The sequence below is a fragment of the Megalops cyprinoides genome, chromosome 2, assembly GCF_013368585.1.
Source record: "Megalops cyprinoides isolate fMegCyp1 chromosome 2, fMegCyp1.pri, whole genome shotgun sequence".
Lineage (NCBI taxonomy): Eukaryota > Metazoa > Chordata > Actinopteri > Elopiformes > Megalopidae > Megalops > Megalops cyprinoides.
The window spans coordinates 32,737,589-32,760,236 of NC_050584.1; the positions used below are offsets into that span (position 1 = coordinate 32,737,589).

The 22,648-nt window shown below is 40.2% G+C and overlaps 1 protein-coding gene across 1 annotated transcript; it reads right to left on the minus strand.

Moving 5' to 3' along the window:
• Positions 1 to 9,580: 9,580 nt before the first annotated feature.
• mknk1 (MAPK interacting serine/threonine kinase 1) lies at positions 9,581 to 21,280 on the minus strand. Its single transcript, XM_036521348.1, has 14 exons — positions 21,216 to 21,280; positions 19,849 to 19,911; positions 18,982 to 19,099; positions 18,028 to 18,129; positions 16,006 to 16,103; positions 15,753 to 15,832; positions 15,587 to 15,660; positions 15,143 to 15,247; positions 15,009 to 15,064; positions 14,670 to 14,765; positions 13,434 to 13,628; positions 12,915 to 13,079; positions 11,886 to 11,929; positions 9,581 to 10,931 (listed from the first exon to the last, which is right to left on the minus strand). Exons 1-14 carry the CDS (start codon positions 21,264 to 21,266, stop codon positions 10,697 to 10,699), a joined length of 1,482 nt encoding a protein of 493 aa, XP_036377241.1. The 5' UTR covers positions 21,267 to 21,280; the 3' UTR covers positions 9,581 to 10,696.
• Between the last annotated feature and the right edge of the window lie 1,368 nt (positions 21,281 to 22,648).

A 22,648-nucleotide genomic window follows, 5' to 3' on the forward strand; every position in this document is an offset into this window, starting at 1 on the left:
AACCATGACTATCTCACAGAGGAAGAGAGTGTGTGGGCTGTTGTTAAAATAGCATGCTAGCAAATAGAAGGGGCATATGATAAGAAAATGTGACTAAATCTCTGTACTGATAAACTGACTCTACCACACTGCAAGTTCTACTGATGTTATCTGCATAAAGCCAGATGATACTTACTTTATTCAAAGAATCATTTATGGCGTGTCAGATTTTCTGGTTTCAGCACTAGGGCTATACACAGATTTTCTGAAGGGCAGGGACTTAGCAATGATCGATCTGACAGGAAAGGGCAATTTTGACTTTAGAACCAAACGGGCAGGGTCCCCTAGTCACCCTAGGTAGTCCGCCGCCCCCCCCCCCCCCCCCCCCCCCCCGCCCCCCGGTCGTTATTGACTAGAGTTCTGTGGTATGTATATTGATGGGTTCTTCATTGCAAAAAGAATTAGATAAAGATGTAAGAAGCTCATCTCTCTTTCTCAAGTATGCATTTATGGTGTGTCCTGTAAAATCTAATTTCAATTTTTTTGAAATAATAAAGGGCAGAAAATTGGAATGAAAAGATATGAAATGACAGGCTTGAAATTGCATGAAGTCCGTTTCAACAAAAAGGAAATACTTTATTAATTCCCACAGTGGTATTATTCCCTGGCACTCAATTGCAATTTTTCATTTCTTATTTAAACCGACATAGGGCATTTGCTGTGTATTAACTGCATATTATCACACCTCACATCTCCACTGAGTTGGCTGGGCTTTCTACTCAACAGGATTCAACCAATTGTGTTTCCACTCACATTTTCAAAACCATTAACAATTACATTTTCCCTGAAAATAAGAAAATACCACACAGATGAGAAAATGCATCACACTAAAATACCAGAATATAAACATACTGAACCTCTTCAGTAGGTAGCAAACAGACAGCCTTTATGTAACCACACTGTGTATAAAAGGACAGCAAACAATGCATGAGTACCACATTAATTCTGCTTTTTAAAGTATTTGCAATCATACATTATTTGCTGGACTTAATATTGTATCCAGCAATCTAGTGCTGGACCACGCCTTGTCTGCAACATTGCCTCACATTTAACAGGTCAGATTCAATCAAGTGACGTGCTTGGCAGGGCAGAGAAGCATTCGATTGGCTTGTTTGAGTCAATCATTAAGGAGGAAATTAGCACACATTGATAAATGACTTGTTAAGATGCACTTTCCAGATCACAACAAGGTCAGGAGCTATGGATCTTTGGAAAAACCAGTTCCGTATCAGCTTCTTATGAATAAAGAATTTATACTGAAATGAAAAAAAATCAAAGGAATGTTAATTCTTATTTTTAAAATGTGTGTACATATATACATACATAATATAATAATATGCAAATAATGTACACAAATTACTTCCACTATCATTACCATTATTTTCAAATATATGCAGTTCATTTAGACACATATTGCAATATATACAATAATACAACATATTATACACATTATACATCTTATATTTTTAAATTTTATATTTTACCATAAATATTCCATTTTCTTCATGACAGCCTACAGGCACAATTGCATGCCCCAGTGCAGAGGAAGTACTGTAAGCACAGTATACCCTACAATGGAATAGCAGAAAATTCTTCTGATCCATCAAGAGGTTTCTTTTATTAATTTTCACCACATCCTTATGAGACAATAATCCACATCCTTCTAGCCTCTCTACAGCGCTCTATCTCTCTGAACATCTGTCTTATCATGACATCCCTTATTGCTTATGGGTCAGTAATAGACTCTGCACTTAGCTGTTGCTCTGGAACCTGAACCCACTCCACAGTTACCCAGTTACTTCAGACTCACCCCCATCTGATGATCAGATACAGCATAAAATCTGCAGATTCAGCTTATATTCATCCATGTTTCCAGGATGCAACTGTTCAAGGGTTCCAGGTTCTGTCTCTTTTCAGAGACAGAAGAAGAGAAGAGAAGACTCTTTTGACTCAAAGTGAAATGAGCAATTAAAACATTAATTTACTTGAGAGCAGTTATCCCTTGACTAAGCATGTTTTTAATAATCTGTGCATTAAAATATTTGTGACATTACTCTTGAACAAACCACATTTTCACTCAACTAAAAGAACAGTTCCTAGTACTTAGGCCGCCACATCAAGAAATGATTGTTTCAGATATTAATTTGCCACTAACTTATACCACAGTGAGAGCACTCAGACCTCTCAAGATAGGTACTCTAAATTGATTGTGCACATTGTGACTATTCATGAATTACTTTCTTAACCGACTGGTAGGAGAGGAAAACTCAAGGCATTTTGAGCAGAGTCATTACATGTCCTTCTCTAAAAGCAGAATAGCTTTTTCACACAAAGCGTAACATACAGAAAAATTGTTAGTCTACAGGCCTAAAGGGTTCATATTTTAGGGTGATTAGTTGAAGGACCCCCCCCCCCAATACAGATGGAATGATTCACTATGGCTGAAAAACAGACTGAGGAGTTGGAGGAGATCTTTGCTGGTTGCTATAGGAACATGCTGAGCTGCTAGATGAAAGGCCGGTGGCCTCCAAGGCACTGAGGGTTCCAGCAAGAGAGAAAAGCAGCCAGAGCATGACCACCATCTCCACTTCTCTCACTGTGTACCACCTCACCCAGCATTTATGGGCACAGTCTCTGTTTCTATCTCAAAACACTGACAGAATGGTACAAACCAAAGGCCTATTGGTTTAGGCCTGCTTAGGAAAATACACAGGCCTCTCCGCTCAATTCAGTCATTACATCATTATTGGAAGGACTTTCCAGTCCTTTCTATGAAATCCATTTTGAAATCCATTTTGATAGAAAGGACTTTCCAGTTCTTTCTATCAAATCCATACAGGCCTAAATTATCTTGGGCATACCTATCTTTCCATCTACCTTTACATCAAGATCATCTCTCGTCTCCCACTTAGAGACCCCTAATTCCATCAATGCTGCACAATCCCTGCTTTTTATACCACAGCATAATTGCTGCCTGGTACTATTTAGTTTCTATTAGACATTTCGCTGTTTTAGGCATACAGGAATGATACAAAAAAAGATTTCTGCAAGCATCCACAGTTGTAGTTTCACAATAGTGACTCTGGCAAGCACAGTGAAAATATGCATGAGAATATAAAATACACGATAACCCAAAATTCAAGGCACTCACATATTACACTGCTACCCTGCAATGAACTTTTCAAATGTATGAAAAGTTTCCAAATGAATGTATTTGGTTTTTACAATATCAGTTTCTGCCATTCCTGCAGTTTTTCAGCTGTAATTGTGCTGTTACATCTGTCCTTTTGAAAAAAAAAAAAAAAAACATATTGAGGTGTGTGCTTCTCCCTGACTCTGTATATTGCCAAATGGGTCATGTCTGAGCCACAACGCCCTAGCCAAAAAGACATTCCTCTTCAGGCACACAAAAAGAGAGACCAGTCCTTGATTCCAGAGAACTCTGTTCCATTTGACCACGAGAAGCAATTTTATTCGGCAATGATGGACTGCTGTTGAACTGCAGTCTCAACCATGGAATAAGTGTCGCTCCGAGGAAAAACAAGGATAAGTCTTTACCACAATGCTCATATCAGATTCAGTCTTTGTTTACCAACATTAAACACACAAAAATTAGATGTTATTGCTCTTTACAAATGAAAAAAAGAAGATGCATCTCAGCACTGTAAGATAATAATCCCTTAATTAACACTGATGATGGTACTTTGAGCAATGAAACAGAGAGAACACTCTCTGCCTTTAAAAAATGTTGTTCACCCTTTTGCAGGTCGTCCACCTCTCTTACAGTCCTGCTGGCAGACTGCTGCAGTGATGCTCCAGTTAAAAAAGCAAGGTCTACTGCTCAGGAGCTTAAATGAAAGCATGACATCATGTTTGTTTGCAGCAATTTCATTTTTGCTCCATTAGACTCTGTTGAACACCCCCTGAGGCAAGAGGGCAGGGGGGTTATTTTTTCAACCTAAACACCCAAATCAGATCCTGCTTTATCTTTTACAATTGACTGGGGCCATGGTCTATACAGAGGCCTTGGGAACTCATCAGGCTAATGTTGCTGCACTATCAATTGCCCAGCTAACCTGCACATTTGATGTTCAAATTGCTAGGAAAGCAATACAAAGTCAATACAATACAAAAGAGAATCTCTGCAAAGATGGCATCAATGAAGTTACTGTAGATTACAATGCAAAAATATTTTCATTTTTCCCATAGGGAAGAATGGTGAAGGCCAGTAATCTTCTACAACATTACAATTGCTTTGCAGAGGCTCTTTATCAGAGCAACTGACATAGTTCTTAATTTCTGTTATCCATTTATACAGCTCTGTATGTACTTTGAAAATTATGCCTTGCCCAAGAGCAAAACAGCAGTGCCTCACCAGGCACTGAAACCAGCAACATTTAGGTTACAATCCCTGCTCCTTATCACCATACATGTGTATTAAAATAAACCAATAAAATGCACTTCACACACTGTAGTAGCCAAAGATCAACTTAAAATTGAGTATGTCACATCAATCAAACAAATTTGGTCTATATGCAATCAGGCTACAACTTGGCAGGCACCCAAACACAACTTGAAAAAATGCTGTCTCCAACAGGTAGGTCACACCGAACAGTCTACTTTTGACATCAACCATCAAAACTGTTATGTTAGATCAAACTTTTTGTGGACTTGAGGCCCTAATACATGTCTAATGCATGATCACCTCATCTCAGATGACAAACTTGGATTACATGAAATCCAAAATCCCCTTGTTTGCTGTATTCAAATATTGAGTTTTAACATACCATAAATTTTGTATTTAATATAAACATACTTAATAACAGTATATTTACATTTATTTTAAGCACCAGCCATTTTGTATCCTTCCCTTGACAGAAAAACATTTAGTTTTCAGAGTTCAAATGCAACCCTGTGATAAAGTAAACAATGCCATATTTTTGTTTCTCTCTTTAAAAATGTCAGCTTAATTCCAGCACAAGGACTTAATTGAATGTGTAATTAAGGATAAGTGCATTAAATGCTCTGTCTATGGCAGAGATGGAAAGAGGCTCCATTTCTCTAATATTCCCAGTTTCTAGCCCAACAATGTTCCTCCCACACTGATGCAAAACCATGACCAAAAATTGCAAGTACTAACAAAATGACATATCAGTGTAGAAAATTCTGGTTTCCACTAGTTTTAGATTACTGTGTATTATTCAAAGCATGGCAATCACCCTATTTCAAGACCCCCCACTCTGAAAAACAGTAAACCCAAATTGTGCCTTGTCATTAACTAGAAAATTAAACTGCCTTAAATGAAGCCAATGTACTGTGTGCACCAAAATGCAAATTACAAATTTGCCCAGAGGACAACCCTAGGAATAAGAAATGTCAGTTCAAGTTTAAAAGAAATACTGAGGAGGTTGTGTCATGGTATAATCAAATTAATTAAACAAGACAGACATCAGGGTCAAGCCTTCAGCTGCCCTGAAGATTCTGCAAAATCACCTTTCTGTCTGCCTAGAGCCTTTCAAGTTTGTTTGTTTTTTTTTTTTTGGGGGGGGGGGGGGGGGGGTTTCCCCAGAACTCTAACCTTAAGAAAAAAAGTGGGTGTTCCTGAAAAGTTATTTAAATTGATTGTAACCCAATCCAAGTTCACAACCACAGCACACATGGCGTTGACTCTCATGGCGTTAGCAGTGAATGACTGGGACAGCCTGAAGATCATTTTATTTACCATGATGCTCAGCATGACAAAGCCCACAGGTAGGCAGTGGAGATCCCCTTGACAAATACCATTTACTCCTCAGGGCGCTCACACCATCATATGATCAACGCCTGTCCTGTCGAGTCGTTTTTCGCTCAATCACTGGCAGAATCAGCACTTTGGCAATAATGTTTAGTTCATGCTATAATACTAGCACATTTGATTGGATCATTTATTGTGCAACAATTCAGTATTTTGTAAACAGCCAAGAATGTCAAAGCAAATCCTTTCTAAACAGGCACGTTTTAATTTTATCTTGCACACACTCAGCTCACAACAATTGAATTTGGGGTAGAAGATTCAGATAAAACCAATCAAGTACGCAGGGCTAAAAAAATCCATGAATGCTACCAATATAACCACTTTGTATATGTACAAAATATAAAAATATATGAGAGCAATTTCTCACCATGCAACACACCTTGAATGTCGAGTACTGTAGTTTTGCCAGCCTCACCATGCATAAGAGTGGCTGGCATTCAAGACCTATTACTGAATCGTTTCATCTCATTGTCAATGGCAGGAGAGAGGATGGAAGAAAACAAGACCATTACCATTGAAATAGACTTAAACTGCCCCATTGCTGAAGAGACTCATGCGTCATACAGCATTATTCCTGGAGCTGGCTCATCAAACTCACATCACCGGCTAATAATGCTGAATGGTGCAATTTGCTACACTGACAAACGGTGCTTTCTGAATAATTTCAGAACATCCTCCTGCAGCTTTGCCTTTCATTTCTGTCTGAAACTCCTGAAGAGTCAAGGGAACCTTCATCACGACATATTTCACAATATTTTTTTTTCAGTCAGTATGTAATTCAACTATTTTTATAAGTGTCTGCAACATTGTTGTGTCCCAAACCTTAAGTGGCTGACATGTGCTGGTTATACAAGTTTCAGTCTGATAATGTCACACAAGGAAAGGGAAAGTCAAGCAAAAACTGGTGCGTTAGCAGATTGACTGGAACTCCATTCTGCATTTATATTTATACTTTTCTACTTAATATTTAATGTTTGATGTAACAGGACATAATTTAGACTGGCTATGCTTATTCCTGCACAGTCCTTGCTTAAACTCCCTCCAATAAAAGTTAACTGTTAAGAGCTTTAAGCCATTTATGTATTTGTGCACTGTACTTTCTGAAAGACATGCTGGACATTTTCGTTTTCAAAGGGAGAGCAACAACCAACAACTGCTGTCTTGATTGCACTCAAAGGAATGTGTGTAATAAAGCACTTTGAGACCCTTTCTCAGTTGTGAGGCTGTCTATGAAGGCTCTTAGTTGCTATAGGGATGAGGTATCCATGGCAACTGGGTGAGATGAAGGTACATGCAGTTTACACCAGCGGGTAATAAATGAAGTTAATAGGCTGGAGAAAATAAGCAATACATTTCCTGCTAGCGAACCCGATCCTTGTAGTGACTTCGATGAACAGTTTCAATCTTAGAAAAACAGTGATTTAATATGAGCCTTAGTTTTTAGTGGATATTGTACAAACATCAGACTTTCTCATTTGATTCACAGCTCTTGATCACACTGAAATTAATTAACTGTTGAAACATCAAAATGAAAAGAGGTGTGTTCCCACGTGACCCAACATCACTCAGCTTCAATCCCTTTAATCTAGGGGACATGCACAGGAACACAAATCAATACCAGAGATGCATGACAAAGGCATGTTGAACCACTCCATTTTATCTGTATGTCCTGAACGGAAAAATAACAGTCGACAGCCCATACCGTACTGGGTGCTAGTCAAAATTTCAGACCCAAAACACAGCAGTGCCTATGGCAGATTTTTCACCTCTGAGAAAATGAACTAAAATCAGAGAACTCGCAGGAGTGGCTAAATTGTTTACATTTAGGCAGCATTTAGTTTTACATTTTACATTTAGGTCATTTGGCAGACGCCTTTATCCAAAGCGACTTAACAAGTGAGGTTGTAGTTGAATCCCAAGTGAGGTCTGTGCAGAGTGGGGCAGAGCAGTCGCATCCAACATCCGAAGATTTTGACCATTTTGTCCGCATTACCTGGCTTGGATACCAGAACAGGTACCCTTTCACCCTCACCTCTGGCCTCTCAGTTGCAGGATGAGCTTCCAGCACTCTGTCACTCAATCAAGGTCTTGTACCACCTTCAGATTGAGCCAACATTCTACAAACTAGGCTCTTTTCTCAGGCCGTGGGTTCAGCCTTAAACCCCAACGATCAGCACTGCTCTGCAATGGTTCAATCGTTATCTTAAAAATGCTTACATGACATGCACTGTAGTTGCACCCTGGAAATCTCTAGCATGAATTGATCTACACTGAGTAAATCAAAACCTCACCCTTATACCCTTATGCCACATTTAACATTAACATATTGGTTCATTTTAACATCAACAATGAAAAACCAAATTGGCAGTAGCATACTGTACCTACACCCACATAAATCCATTTTCTAAATCATTTCTGGATACATTTCAACAGTTCAAGAGTGTCTCAATGTTTACTTGGTTTCATTCCATATTCATAAGAAATATCAATATTTCAAAACAAAGCCTAAGCTATGGCCAAAAATTTAATATTGGAATTAATTAATGTGAGTGGGTGGCTGTTCATTTTAAAACCCTGTCCTATCGGACACCACAACTTTCTTAAAAATGATCAGGAAGAGGTTTCCTCGGGTTCTTATACAAGACCTTAACTCCAGTCCGAGGGCAAAGGATACCATTTTAGTTTACATCTGAAAATAGAATTAAACCGTACTTAAATTGTGTGAATAAAGGAAAAAATCTCTATTCCATGTACTCCTGTAGTGAAAAGATTGTTTCTATTAATCTCTAGTACATGAAGATGGCTCTCAGAATAGCATATTTATTTGTTTTAACTTTAGGTTTTCAACATCACAACCATCTTACTCTGAGTTTTGGACAATGCAATGCGGAATTTAGCTTTGTATGACTGTACATGAGGTCTTAAGCTGTCCTTACATATTTTTCTCATTTTATTAAAAACTTTCATCATCATGTTTTGCTACAAGCCAGGCACACTTCACTGTAAGGGGGAATCACATTGAGTAACATGAGCAACAAACACTGCTCTGGTACAAACAAACACACAAATAAGACTAAACAAAGTACAAAAACTGAGACATCTAAAAATACCTAAAAATAAAAGAGAAAAAAAAATACAGACAGTAATAAATTATGTTTTACAACCAAGCCCTGAGTGCTATAGTAAAATAAACCAAATTCCCATTTGAATATACATGCTACAAATTCTTCCACTATAAAACACACCACCGCTAAACAAATACCTTTAAACCATACCATTTTCAGATCACAATAAATTAGCATAATCGCAGATCCTACTATCATATTCATGAACCGAATCACTGTCACTAACCAAGTTTAAAATCAGAGTCAATAACCAAGTTTTTGGTTGTTATGGTCAAAGATTATATACAATATGGTTGTCATATTGTTCCATCCTTTACCCTAGCTGTAAGACACAGTGTGCAAAAAAGAGTGTGCATTTTTGCAAGTGTAAGACTGAGGTAATCTGCATTTGCAAGTTATGCTTTTTGCTAGTGACTGACATACTTTTAAGAACTTCAACTGAATTAATTTAGTCACTACAAAGACAATGGCAATGGTCTTACTCACATGGTTAAGCAGCGCTGGTTTATAAGATGGAAAATATTAACCAAACCGAGTTATATGATATAGATATATAAACCTATAAGTCTTTAATATGTATGTCTGTGTGTATGATATACACACACATATGAAATTAGCTATAAAAAATTAAATTTCAGAATACCAGTGACAGTTGAGGTCATCTTATATTCTTCCCAGTAAAACAACATTAATTATCATATTCACTTGACCGCTTGTATTCTGTACCTGATGTATGTGATGGTCTGTATTGAGGAACGTGACCTCATTTCTGATTTCAACACCTCAACACTAAAAAAGACAACAAAGTGCTTAAATAAAATACTGACTTGTAGGGATGTTAAAAACAGGTCACCTGCGGACTTCTCCCCTCAAAGTTAAAACAATGCTTGTCATAACCGTTTTGTATTTCTCATCAAGCAAAGGATTGTCCAGCATTGACTGCTGCTGCCTCCACTTTGCCCACAGTAAACAAAAAGACTGTATGTTTAAGTATTTATTTCATCCTCGGGACTAGGTAGGTTAAGATGCAAACTGCCACTCTTCTGAAACTGTCAGCGCATGCGAGGGCCTGTGAGCAGAATGCTCCTTGCTGTTGCTGTGCATACACGTCAGTACCCTGTCTGTACTGTCCTATTTGCACCGCACCCCTTTTTCCTCCTATAGCTCAGATAGGCAATATAAAATCATAAAAAGCATGATGAAAGCTATAAAATTACTCATTTTAGTCGAACTAATGATATCCAATGTCTCTAAGGAGGACAATAAATTAAGACGAACTGAAGAAAATAATAATGTAACTTAAAACAGAGTTGGTGTTAATTTCCCCTACATTAGTTCATCAATACTCGTGTACATGACGTTGGTTAGTTCTCCTTCAAGGGTGAACTGTCTGTCTGATTCCTTTGACTGGGAAAGCGATCCTATCATTAAAACCCAACTGATGTGGACAGCAAAACTGCTACTACACTCTGAAAAATGCACTGCTCCTCTCCCATTTCCACTCTGAATCGTCTACTCCATTCTCAAGAGACACTTCATGCAGCCACCCCCACTGGACAGTCTCATAGGGCACATAATCACCTGCACTACATAGTCTGCTGGAGAAGCCAGGTGTCAGCTCAAAAATCTTGCACCGCTGTGCAGCATTTATGTGGAGTCACCTCGTTGAGGATCCAAAAGAGGAACCCTAAAGGCAGCAGACCCAGACAGTGGAACGGTCCTGGTGGGTTTGGTGGGGTCAGCATGCATTGAAGCAGGCCATGGGGCCCTCGGTGGTGGGCTGGAATGTGCCTGCACGCAGGGCGTGGGTCTGGGCCCGCCGGCGGGCGAGGCGCGAGTTGGAGGGGGGAGACAGCCTCATGGAGCAGGCAATGGCCGTGATGTCCTCCTGCACCTCGTCATGCTGGGACAGCTGGCGGTTGAAGGCAATGGCGTCGGCGGCGAATTGCGTCAAGTCCTTGGTGCTGCTGTTCCTGCGGGAGACGTGACATTGGGGCAAGTGTTCAGAGAGACTTCTGGCTAGCTCAAGCACTCCATTAAGGCGGATATGACTAGCTGCTGGCTCGCATCCACTACTGGCAACAATATCTTAACTTCTTTATTTTGGGAATTCAGAGTGCGAACTGCTGCAGGAGATATATTTGCAAAAAAACAAATTGACAACAGAAAAGACAGGCTGTTGTAGTACTAAGGTGATCCTGTTCTTTGGTGAGCTAGCTTTTTAAAGGTTATCCATTATAAATCTACTTTTCACTACTACATTTCCAATAGTTCAGACCTTAGAGGACGAACAAAATCTGTGGCAACATCCAATCCATACTGTCACTCACTTACCCAACATATTGTTGATGTTACTAATCAATTGTCTGTGCTCGGTGGATTAGAAAAGAGAAACACTGCTAAACTTTATTTGACATTATTCCTGAAATTAATATTAACCATTGATACTAGCTTTTCTTAACTGAAACTAGTCTGAACCTAACACTTACTAAAGCAAAATGCTGCAAGTTAGTGCTGCAAGTATTGCCCCACTAGGTGTACAATACAGTAATACAGGGGAGCAGGAGGACAAATGTCATGTGCTGCATGGTATGGTTACATGGTTCTATGGACCCTATGTCAAATGATATATTATACTACAGCACATCTGTCTCTCCATACTCATCAGAAAGCAAGATTTAGCAATGAAATGTATAAGTCTACTTTCTACATATGCAGTTCTGTTGTGTGGCCTCCCGACTCCCCAGGCATTGACATAGCGCAATGAATGTGGCTGCTCCATTGAAAAACACAGCCAATGCAATTCACACGAGATTTCAAAGCAGCAGAACTCAGTGCAGCTCCTGTTTATAAGTAGCGTTTGGCCAGTTCGTTGCCGACACCGCTGATCTACAAGCCCTGTCGAGCATAATGGCTTTGTGGCTTACCTTTGTAGAACGTGTGGGGTGGGGAGACCTCGCTCCGGAGCATTCTGGAGGGGCAGGGGAGATGAGATGATTTGAAAATTCAAATGGTACAGATGCAAAGAAACACATAAAGGTACAGATGTAGGAAAGGTATAGATGAAAGAAACATGGACTACTTTTGCCACAAACTAGTCAGAAATGACAGATCTAATAAGATCTTTTACTTTGATCGGAACCGCAGGGGGACTTTGCTGTAATTCTTTCGATATTTTAGAATACCATAATGTGAACTTCAAAAAAATCTCTACGGTTTTTGTGTTTCAATTCATGACAGTTGAAAAAGAATGTACTGCAAGTGAACCTGACACGTTACTAGTGGCCTACTGCAGAATCAGAGGAAGTGGGACTGACAAACAACATAAGGTCTGGAAAATCATGAAGACATACTGGAATAACACCATAGAAAAACAGTTCTGGAGCTATACAGTCCCAACCACTGTTTCCTGTTGCTGGTCTACAAGGGCATAAAGTACATACTAAAACTTACACACCACATTATCGAATGATTATTTTCTCACTCATTTGCACTCCCTCATTACTTACCATACATAATGCTAAACACATTTTAAAGTGCTCAAAAAGTAATTATTGTGACACACAGGAATTGACATAATACAAAATCTAAGATACTGTTTTATAAGGGCAAATGAACAAAAACTGAAAGGTGTGTACAAGGCATTTGCCTAATATCTACAAAGGCAGCTAGATTCTTAAAATTCAAAGTTCGAAAGTTTTTTCACATGGCATTATAACAGAAAATAAGCAAAAGAGACAGCTCCTCCATCAACCACTTGAAATATAATTACCATGAAAAAATTATACATTCTGTTTTAGCTCACATGAGGGTCAAAGTGCTGAATTCATCAGGTCCCCACTACAAAAAGTTGAGTAACACGGTTTAGACATGATAATAGATATTAGATATAAGCATTACCAGTCAATCGCCCCTGTGTCACCGACGGTCACTAACCACTGACATTAGGCACTCACCCCCTGCACCCACGGGTGCTGCAGGACCTGAGCAGCGCTGAGCCTCAGGGTGGCATCACGCACCAGCAGCTTGGAGATGAGGTCTTTGGCATCCTGAGAGATGTGGGCCCAATCCTTCTCGGGAAACTCGTACTTCCCCCCCTGAATGCTTTCAAACAGGTTGCTCTGCAGAGAAGCATGACCTTGTTATTTAAAATGACTCGGCCTGTCCCTAAACTAAAGCCTAAACCTGTCACTCAGAAGACAAACAGCATGGAATCGGGCAAGTAAATATGTATCCTGTGAATACCAGAGACAAGAAAGCTTTCACAAAGACAGGCGATGTACAAGACGATGACGGTGACAAGTAAAATATCCACAAGTGCATACAACGTAGGACCGAGATCCAGAAATGGAGTCATTATTGGAAGAAGGCTTGCCATTCAAAGAGTGAGGTGTGCTGCTGAGCAGAGAAGGGCCATTCCTGTGCTTGCTTTGAGAGGACGGTTGGTGGAGTTGTGCTGGGGGGGCTGAGTGTACCTGGCAGGCACGGCAGGTTTCCCCACGCTCCCAGCCGCAGTCTGTCCCACAGTGGCCAGTGAAGGGCGGGTACCCGCTCAGCATGATGTAGAGGATGACCCCCAGGCTCCACAGGTCGCAGCGTTTGTCATAGAAGGTGGCTTCATCCGTGAACACCTCCACCACCTCGGGGGCCATGTACTCCGCCGAGCCGCACTGGGAGAAATGCACAAACACGCACACGCGTACACACACACCAACACACAAAAACAAATCCAGGGTGAAAAAAAAAACCCACAAAGAAAACAACACAGAGCAACACAGACTCGACAAGCAAGCCTCAGTGTTCTATTCACTTGCTGTTCTGAGGATGAATATCCTTAACAGACATCATAAATTATTCTGAGAAGTCTGATATGGTTTCTCAGCACATAAAAATTACACTACATGGCTCAATGCCATATTCACAGCTCTGACAAACACAAACAAGTATGGGCTATTCGTCAATGGCAAAGTATCCAAATGTGACTGGGCCAAGTGCCGTGCTGAATGTGACTGTACTGAGTGCCCTCTGCTGAATGTGACTGTACTGAGTGCCCTCTGCTGAATGTGACTGTACTGAGAACCCTCTGCTGAATGTGACTGTACCGAGTACCGTCTGCTGAATGTGACTGTACTGAGAACCCTCTGCTGAATGTGACTGTACTGAGAACCCTCTGCTGAATGTGAGTGTACCGAGTTCCGTCTGCTGAATGTGACTGTACTGAGTGCCCTCTGCTGAATGTGACTGTACTGAGAACCCTCTGCTGAATGTGAGTGTACCGAGTTCCGTCTGCTGAATGTGAGTGTCTGAGTGCCCTCTGCTGAATGTGACTGTACTGAGAACCCTCTGCTGAATGTGAGTGTACCGAGTTCCGTCTGCTGAATGTGACTGTACTGAGTGCCCTCTGCTGAATGTGAGTGTCTGAGTGCCCTCTGCTGAATGTGACTGTACCGAGTTCCGTCTGCTGAATGTGAGTGTCTGAGTGCCCTCTGCTGAATGTGACTGTACTGAGAACCCTCTGCTGAATGTGAGTGTACCGAGTTCCGTCTGCTGAATGTGACTGTACTGAGTGCCCTCTGCTGAATGTGAGTGTCTGAGTGCCCTCTGCTGAATGTGACTGTACCGAGTTCCATCTGCTGAATGTGAGTGTCTGAGTGCCCTCTGCTGAATGTGACTGTACTGAATGCTCTGTGCCAAGAGCCATGTGGCCTCACCGGTGTGGTGAGCTCCGGTGTAGTGATGGGTGTGCAGGCACTGCTCAGCTTCACGCCACTCCCCAGGTCGAAGTCACAGATCTTCACTGGAGACACCTGCGCCCATTCAAAATGAATGATCAGAAAGGATCGCTCAACTACACACCCAACTGTTCCGCTGGAGACGCAGAAGCAAACTTTAGCCCTGAGGTAAACATCATCAACCAAACTGATGGTCTTATCTTGAATCCTTAATAACATCACTTTTTAAATGCGTCACGCCCTTCTAAAATGTTCCTTGTAATGAAATTTTTCCTTTCATTCCTACTTAGCATTTCGCCTTTACAGACACAGACCTACCTGGTCGGCAAATTCACACAGAATATTTTCAGGCTTGAGGTCCCGGTGGGCAATACCTACAAAGACCAAGGGCAAGGATGAGGTAATACAATCTCTCCCAGTCAATCACAGGTCAATTTATATAAAACACCTACCCTTAGTGTGGAGGAAGTTGAGTGCCTTGGCAATGTTCATGACCACACGACTGGCCTCCAGCTCATCAAAGTGTTTGCGACTCTGGATGTGAGTCAGAATGGAGCCTGAGGACAGAGTTTGTAAGAAGGGTTCAGAACAGCAGCCAGCACATTTCACAGCAACAGTCCATAAACATCTTATGAAAGAAGCTCACTGGCTAAAAAATGTTTTAAAAAAATGATGCGTCATAGTTCTATAATGCATTACAGTTGAAAGCTTTAAACAGAATCGTTCTCAATATTAAATACATTAATAGCTAAGAGACATGAGACAGGAACTAGATTTTCTTTCAAACATACGCAAGTGTAAGAAATATGAGCTTTTGTTTTCAGTGTATATTTTTGGTGGGAAAAGTCAAAGCAACAGATGCAAAATGGCACATCCAAGGGAAGTGTGAACTCTACCTCCTCGTAACTTCTCAAATACTAAATAGAAGCGGGCATCATCTTCAAAAAATTCTATTAGCTCCAAAATATACCTACAAAGTAAAACAACGGAAGATGTTGTCATTCAAAAGCTATTATTCATATGTATTTGGCGTAAATAATGTACAGTTAAGGTGCAACTCACTTGTTTCCCTGGCACTGGTAGAGTGTCTCCACCTCCCTGAACACACGGTTTCGGCTGTGGCCTGTATTCTTCTCTATAATCTGCACAATACAAAGAGGTTTCACAGAGTTTTCTGTTTGGCTGTACTCCCCTCCTGTGAAGTTCTCACAGAACTACCATTTTTGTCTCAAACCATAAAGGATCCTTTGTGCACAGCCCTGAAAGGCATACAGAAAAAAACAATTCCCAAAATGCCCTGCCTGATCCCTCTCACCTTCACAGCGTATTCATTCCCATTTTGCAGACTTATGCAGCCTTGGACTCTGGCATACGCCCCTTGTCCCAGAAGCTCTTCTGTGAGAGTGTACAGGTCTGCAAGGGACAGATGGGGAGAAAAGGACTGAAACCAAGCATTGATTTCTGAACAGTACCGTAACAGACACCCCCAGCATTACAGTTTTCCATTAGCACAACCTACCACAGCCAACAAGGTAATGTAGTATGCCATAACTTTTTGGTTTTTGAAATACCATCAGCCTTATCAAAACATCATTTTTTCGATATATTAGACACTGAAAGATAATAAATGTGGCATCACTACTTAGAGATCCTGTCTTAAGACACAATAAAATAAGAATTACTCAGTTTAATTGGGTAACCTGAGGCTGCTTTGTATATGTGAATATGATGTCATTGTTGGCAATCCAAAAGCAGGATCTAAACAGACAATGGAGATGCCTCTTTCATGCTTTACTAATGGCAATTTTGGCACTGCATAAATGAGTCCTAGAAAAAAAAGTCATCCACGTGCTGGATGGTTGTATTGTTGTGCCACTGCATTCAGCCTTTGTTGTGACAGTTAGCCATTTTAATTGTATTTGTCTTATGATCCATGAATTTTGGCAGCTTGAATGACAGTAAAAGTCTCACACATACAACTACTATAACTAATGATACTTTTCATTGCTATCGTTACCATAATCACTCTCAAAATCACAAATTAACCAATATTCTTACAATCACTGGCAATGAATGTCTTAATTCCTTGGTTACATGTTAAGTAACCAACCAGGTCATGAGCAGCCCTGGCTCTTAAATCAACACTTGCATCATAAACAGAATAATTTCATGTAAAATGGGATTATCATGAAAATGGGCTATGTATCTCAAGAATGGCAACAGTAATTTTCTACAGTGGAAAGTTATGCATTAAATACTATGAACAAAATGATATGAGACTAGTGGAGAAAAGTTGACAATAATCATTCCTGACATTCATTTCAAATTGTTTGCTTTAAATTATTAATTCTATTATCATGTTGTGTATTCTGTTAATAAAATCCAGAGGATATAGCTGAATCCTAAAATTCAAAGTGTTGAATAAAAAAGCAGGCATATTAAGTGAGTTATAACATGATTGGCTTTAACACATAATCTTAGGGCAGGTGGTTTGTTTATCAAGTACTGGGGCACTTCCATTTGCAAACTGTAATGAATGTTTATTCAGCAGAGAGAATTTAAAAAACTAGTGCAGCGGTCTCTCTTTATTTTTACTCCTTTTTTACACTGTATTTACAACAGAATAGATTATATTTACATTTCTAGGATTTTATTTAAGGATTATAAAAATCCAAAGGTTAAGAACTATGTTGAATGTATGCAAAAACTTTATTACTTTCTTTTGAACCAAATGTCATTGAAATTACATATTCAAAGGGTTCGATACTGATAAAATTAGTTAACTTACAGTAAAGCTATCTGACTCACAATGCAATACCATTACACAATCCCAAACAAAAGGTATACAGATACTGGCGAAAACTAGTTGGGTTTTCAGATGGTAAGTCATCTGAATACCTGCCATATCCGACTTAATGATTTCTAGAACAGAAACCTGAATCTGGTTTTCCCCTCCATAAATAATACAGGTGGGACGTGAAAGTTAGAAACGGTTAAGGAAAGAAGGCAAACATATTTTATTTCAGGGGTCATCACAAAGAATGGGGACAACAGCACTGTGCTATCATACAAACTTTCCAAAATAAGGGGCCCTGAAGGTGTTTTTTACCTAAAACATGCAACACCGAATGACCCAACAAGGCCAGCTGCCAGATGTTTCTTTTTTCCATGATGCTATTGAGGCATCCTGTTGATTCCCCAACAGAATGATGAGAACGCTCAAGAGTTGTGGAAATGGTCAGACATTTCACTGACGTAAAAATTGCAAGGAACTGACACTGGTGAAAGAATCAACGACGCGTGTATGGGTGCACCGCCATCCTCAACACTGTTTTACCATTGAAATTTCCTGTGAAACTGTCAGTGGCACGTGTCCTCCTTTTCTTCTTCTTCCGCTTGCCTGCATCCTCAATGCCAAGGGGGCGGCTGCCTTCCAGCTCTGCAACCACGACAAAGTGTGAGGATCATATGTAAAACGAACACACAGAGAGCCAAGGGGACCAATTACCTGCTTATCACAGTTCACATGAATCATACTGGTGTGCAACAGAGCTGTCAGATCTTATTATTAACCCTTACTTCTGGTGAAAATGCCTCAGCAATTCAAGGCATAACCTGTGGATTAATGATAACAGCTGAAGCCACTGCTGAATGTTACATCAGTGCCTGCAACTGCAGACGTGTTCATCCTTGGAGGGAATGATTAAGGCATCCAGGAGAGATAAATGCATGTATGTGCCAGACTGATATCTCACTGAATACAGAGAATTATTTTAGCAGGCTTTACGACAGCAGAAGGAAAAAGTTTCAATAAAGACCTCATAATTCTGTAAAATAACGATACACAGTATCGGTGATCCCCATGCAATGTATCACTGTTCTGAGCTGAAATGGAAATAAACACTTTGATCTAAAAAAAAAAAATCTGTAACACAACCACGTGCAGGGGTCAGATATTTCAGACATCTAGCTACAAGGGCCTCTTGTTTCATTCAAGACAAAATGCTGTAAAAAAAAACAATTCTCCTGATTGTTTGCAGAACATTCTGTCCAAATAAAATATTTAGGTGTTGTGAAACATGGCTCACTTTAGTACAGGTATAAGACAGTTTTTTGGGCATGAATCTTGAGTGTTTAATGTTTACGTGCTCTATACTATTTAATACTAAATAAAGTTTCACCTTTGCAAATCAAAATGGTTCTTGCTATTACTTAATATTGTTGTATTCTGATATGCCGGGATCTCACAGGACTGTAAGTGAGTCAGTCTTTGTGTTCAGTGCTGCAGTACCTGCCATGTCATGGGAGGGGCAATATTGCTCCTCTGCAGTGGAAGCGTTTTGCTGGAAAGGGGCAAGTCCTTCACGGCTCTCCCCCATGAGGACAGAGTCGACAGAAGTGCTCTGTAACTGAGAGGCAGAGAGGGAGCAATGCACAAACCACAGACACTGTTCCTGCACATGCCCAGGACACGCAACACACAGTCAGTGCTGCTAAAAAGCACATAGTGTTGCACAGTTCATGAAAAGCAAAGGTTTCACCTAGATATTGGATCATACGTAACGTACTTCTGAATAGAACACATGTCCATGCCTTTTGCCTTTCCCTTGGGCAGCTGGCCAATGCTATGCAATGATAGGCAAGCGAGTGACTAGCACATCTACCGGAAACAAAACCTTATCTGACCTGTGAAATTCCCAGTAGCACTTTCACTTCTCGAGATAGCCGGCTGACTCATAGCCACTGACACAACTTTAACTTCATCTAAGATCAATGTAGCTAACATGAGCCATGGTCAGTTTTGACATTAACTCAGATTTTTTTAAAAAGTTTGTACATGAACAACTTTAAATTAAAGAGACAATTTCACATCAGTTCCTTCTTTTTTCAGATAAGAATAACTGAGGTGATCTTTCTCTTTTTTTGAAGAGCAAAGCTCCATTTAAGGCTTTCTCACACTTGTTCCACACATTTTACTTCCTACAGGAAGTAACTTTTTTATTGTGTCGTTCTTTATTACATTTCCAACATGAATTTCTTCCTGGCTTTATTAAGAAGCAACAAGCTGTTCTGATTATTTTATCAGAAAAAAAAAGTCATGCAGAGCACATTTCTACTGAAAGAAGTAGCGGCTGGGTGCGAGGAGTTGTGCGGTTACCTGAAAAGAGCGCTGGAAGGCTTGCAGTTCTGCTATCTTGCTTTGCCTGACCATATCCGCTAGCTGAAAATGACAACGCACAATATCAGCTAAACGCTACAGGTACGTTCTGGCCTCGGTGGCAGAACTAAGTATTATTTTATTCTGTGTCAGGGCCAGCGAGACGGTTCACCGAAGTCATATGTGTGTCAAGTCCAGTTTGGGCATGCTGAGAACACGTAGTAATTTAATGTCAACTTTGTGGAATGCGAGGTTTTCAGGGAGGAATTCAGTCAAACTGGTTAGTTCATTTTTTTTTTTCTTCTTTTACTAAAATGCAGAACATCCAAATACTCAGTACATTATTAAACAATGAGAACTATTTTAGTTCCTTCAAACGAACTTAAAATTATCATTGCTTGTACAAAGAGATCTGAAATAAAAAGGTGACAACAGTTAATCCTTTAAAGTCCAAACAGTAACACAGTAAGCTCACTGGCTTAGCTAGGTTAGGATATCCCCTCATTTAGCAATACTAATGTCAACCACTACAACAGGAGGAAGAACCATCACATGAAAGTGCTACGATAACTAGCTAGCTAGCTAGCGCCAAAGATTCCCTCTTCCGACTTTAGTAGCCACTAGCCAGCAAACAGTATGCTTTATATACTGACACAGACCTTGTACTCCAGCTAGCATAGTTATCATACTGTGTGTATCATACTGGGAGCAGTTATATTACTCGATACAGTAAACCAGCTAACTTTAATGTTAGCTAGAAAATAACGCTCCTAGCACGGCGGCGTTATAGCGAGTTAGACACAAAAGGTATCCAGCTAGCTACCTCACTTATAGATCGACAACTAACTATTGGCATTGACAATACAGTACTGTTGAACCAGCTAGTAGCTATTTAGTTATCAAGCCAATTGGCTAACGTTAGATAACTAGCTAGCTAAAATATTATAGGAAAAATAACGTTGGCAGGTAGCTAGCTAACGTTTACGTTGACACCAAGCGAGCGCATAAGGTTGTAGCAAGCAAGCGATTCCTGATAACTCATGCAAGTCATGAGAGCCGAAATATTAACAAAATATCACAACACCACCAGCTTAGCCAGTCAACTGTTGACTACCTGTCTAACTACGACATCCGTTTGACATAGGAGCTGGTTGGCTACCATTAGCCGGCTGCATCATGACATTCTGATGCCATTTAAGCTGTAACGTTAGCTAGCAAGTTCATCTTTTAAAGTTGAACAGCAGTACTGGCATCAGACTACGTTGGGTAACTTAGAGGAGTATGAAATTCAAGACGCGTTAAACGTCCAAAGTGCCCACATCTTTTTAAAAATATAAACATTAAAACATCATTTTGTTTTCACAAACCTGATAGCTGCACCCATAGGAGCCTAACTCCGCCTTCACTCCCTCTGCCATTTCCCAAGCACGACAGGCGGAAAACACAGCTTGTGCAGCGAGGGGAGCAGAAGAAAAATATTGCTCCCTCCCTCTACTCTCTACCGAGTTCAGTGCTCCCGCCCTTTGAGAATCGCATGTTGTCTCCGCATGCGTGTAACAGTATAAATATACACAGGACCGAAATAATTTAGGAATCGCAAGGCAGGATTTCTGTGACACGGTGTTTCCCCGGCTTGTGTGAGCTCGTGTAAATTGTGTCGTGTAACTCAGCGTTATGCTGGTATCAATATTTTAATGGAAGGCCTACATTGTAAGTGTTAAGCGCGTGTGAATATCTTGGCCTTTTTGAATGCTGAAAGTGTTTTTGTGGAGACATTTAATTTGGTGTTATATGTTATGCGTTAACATGACACTATAGTATGTATATGAATTGACAGAGTGTAACAAAGAATGGTTGGAATATTGTTTATCAATGAGGGGGTCGTGATCAGTTCATAGTCTATATGTGGTGACTCTTTGTATATCCAGACAGATGCAGTAGGCCTGAATTTTCACGTTATTATCAAGCCTGCAAGTTAACGATTGGCCATCTGACTGAAAATAAAATAAAATGAGTAATTCATTGTCAGTATTACTTGCTCATTCATTGTCAACAGTACTGGCAATCCAGCTAGGAAATTTATTTTTAAACCTTGGTAGCACAGTTATTTTCTGATTTTATTTGCAAGTTTGCAAGCTCAGAGTTTATTTTGTGACCATCCTCATTGTTGCCGGACTAGCTCTCTTTTAAATACATTACATTCATTTAGCAGATGATCTTATCCAGAGCGACTTCCTATACAAAAGAACAGAGTTGTATCCATTCAAGTTTAATGAGCAACAGTGACAGACCAAGCTAACAACACTCCCAGACCAGTGAGTGTGAGCATAACAGTAGTCAAACCCTACCACAAGTTAGTTTGTGCAATCTGACTAGGCAATGGAAGTCAAGTATACGACCATGCATCAGTCACTAGAACACAGAATCAAAAACACATCACAATACTACACATAAAATAAAAAGTACTACAAATATCAGGTATTAGGTGGTGGGAATTTAGGTGGAAATCAGATGCAGTCTGTGTCGGAAGATGGCCAGTGATTCCACTGTCCTGACCCCTGTGGGGAGTTCATTTCACCACTGGGGGACCATTACAGGCAGGGATTGTGTCTGAGAGGAGCAACCCCATCAGGATGGGACAGCCAGTTGCCCCATGGTTGCAGATCGCAGTGATTTTGGTGGAATGTATGGTCTGAGCACCGATTGTGGGTATGAGGGAGCTGTCCCATTCACTGTCCTGTATGCCAGCAACAAGATTTTAAACTTGATGCAAGCAATAACAGGAAGTCAATGAAATGAG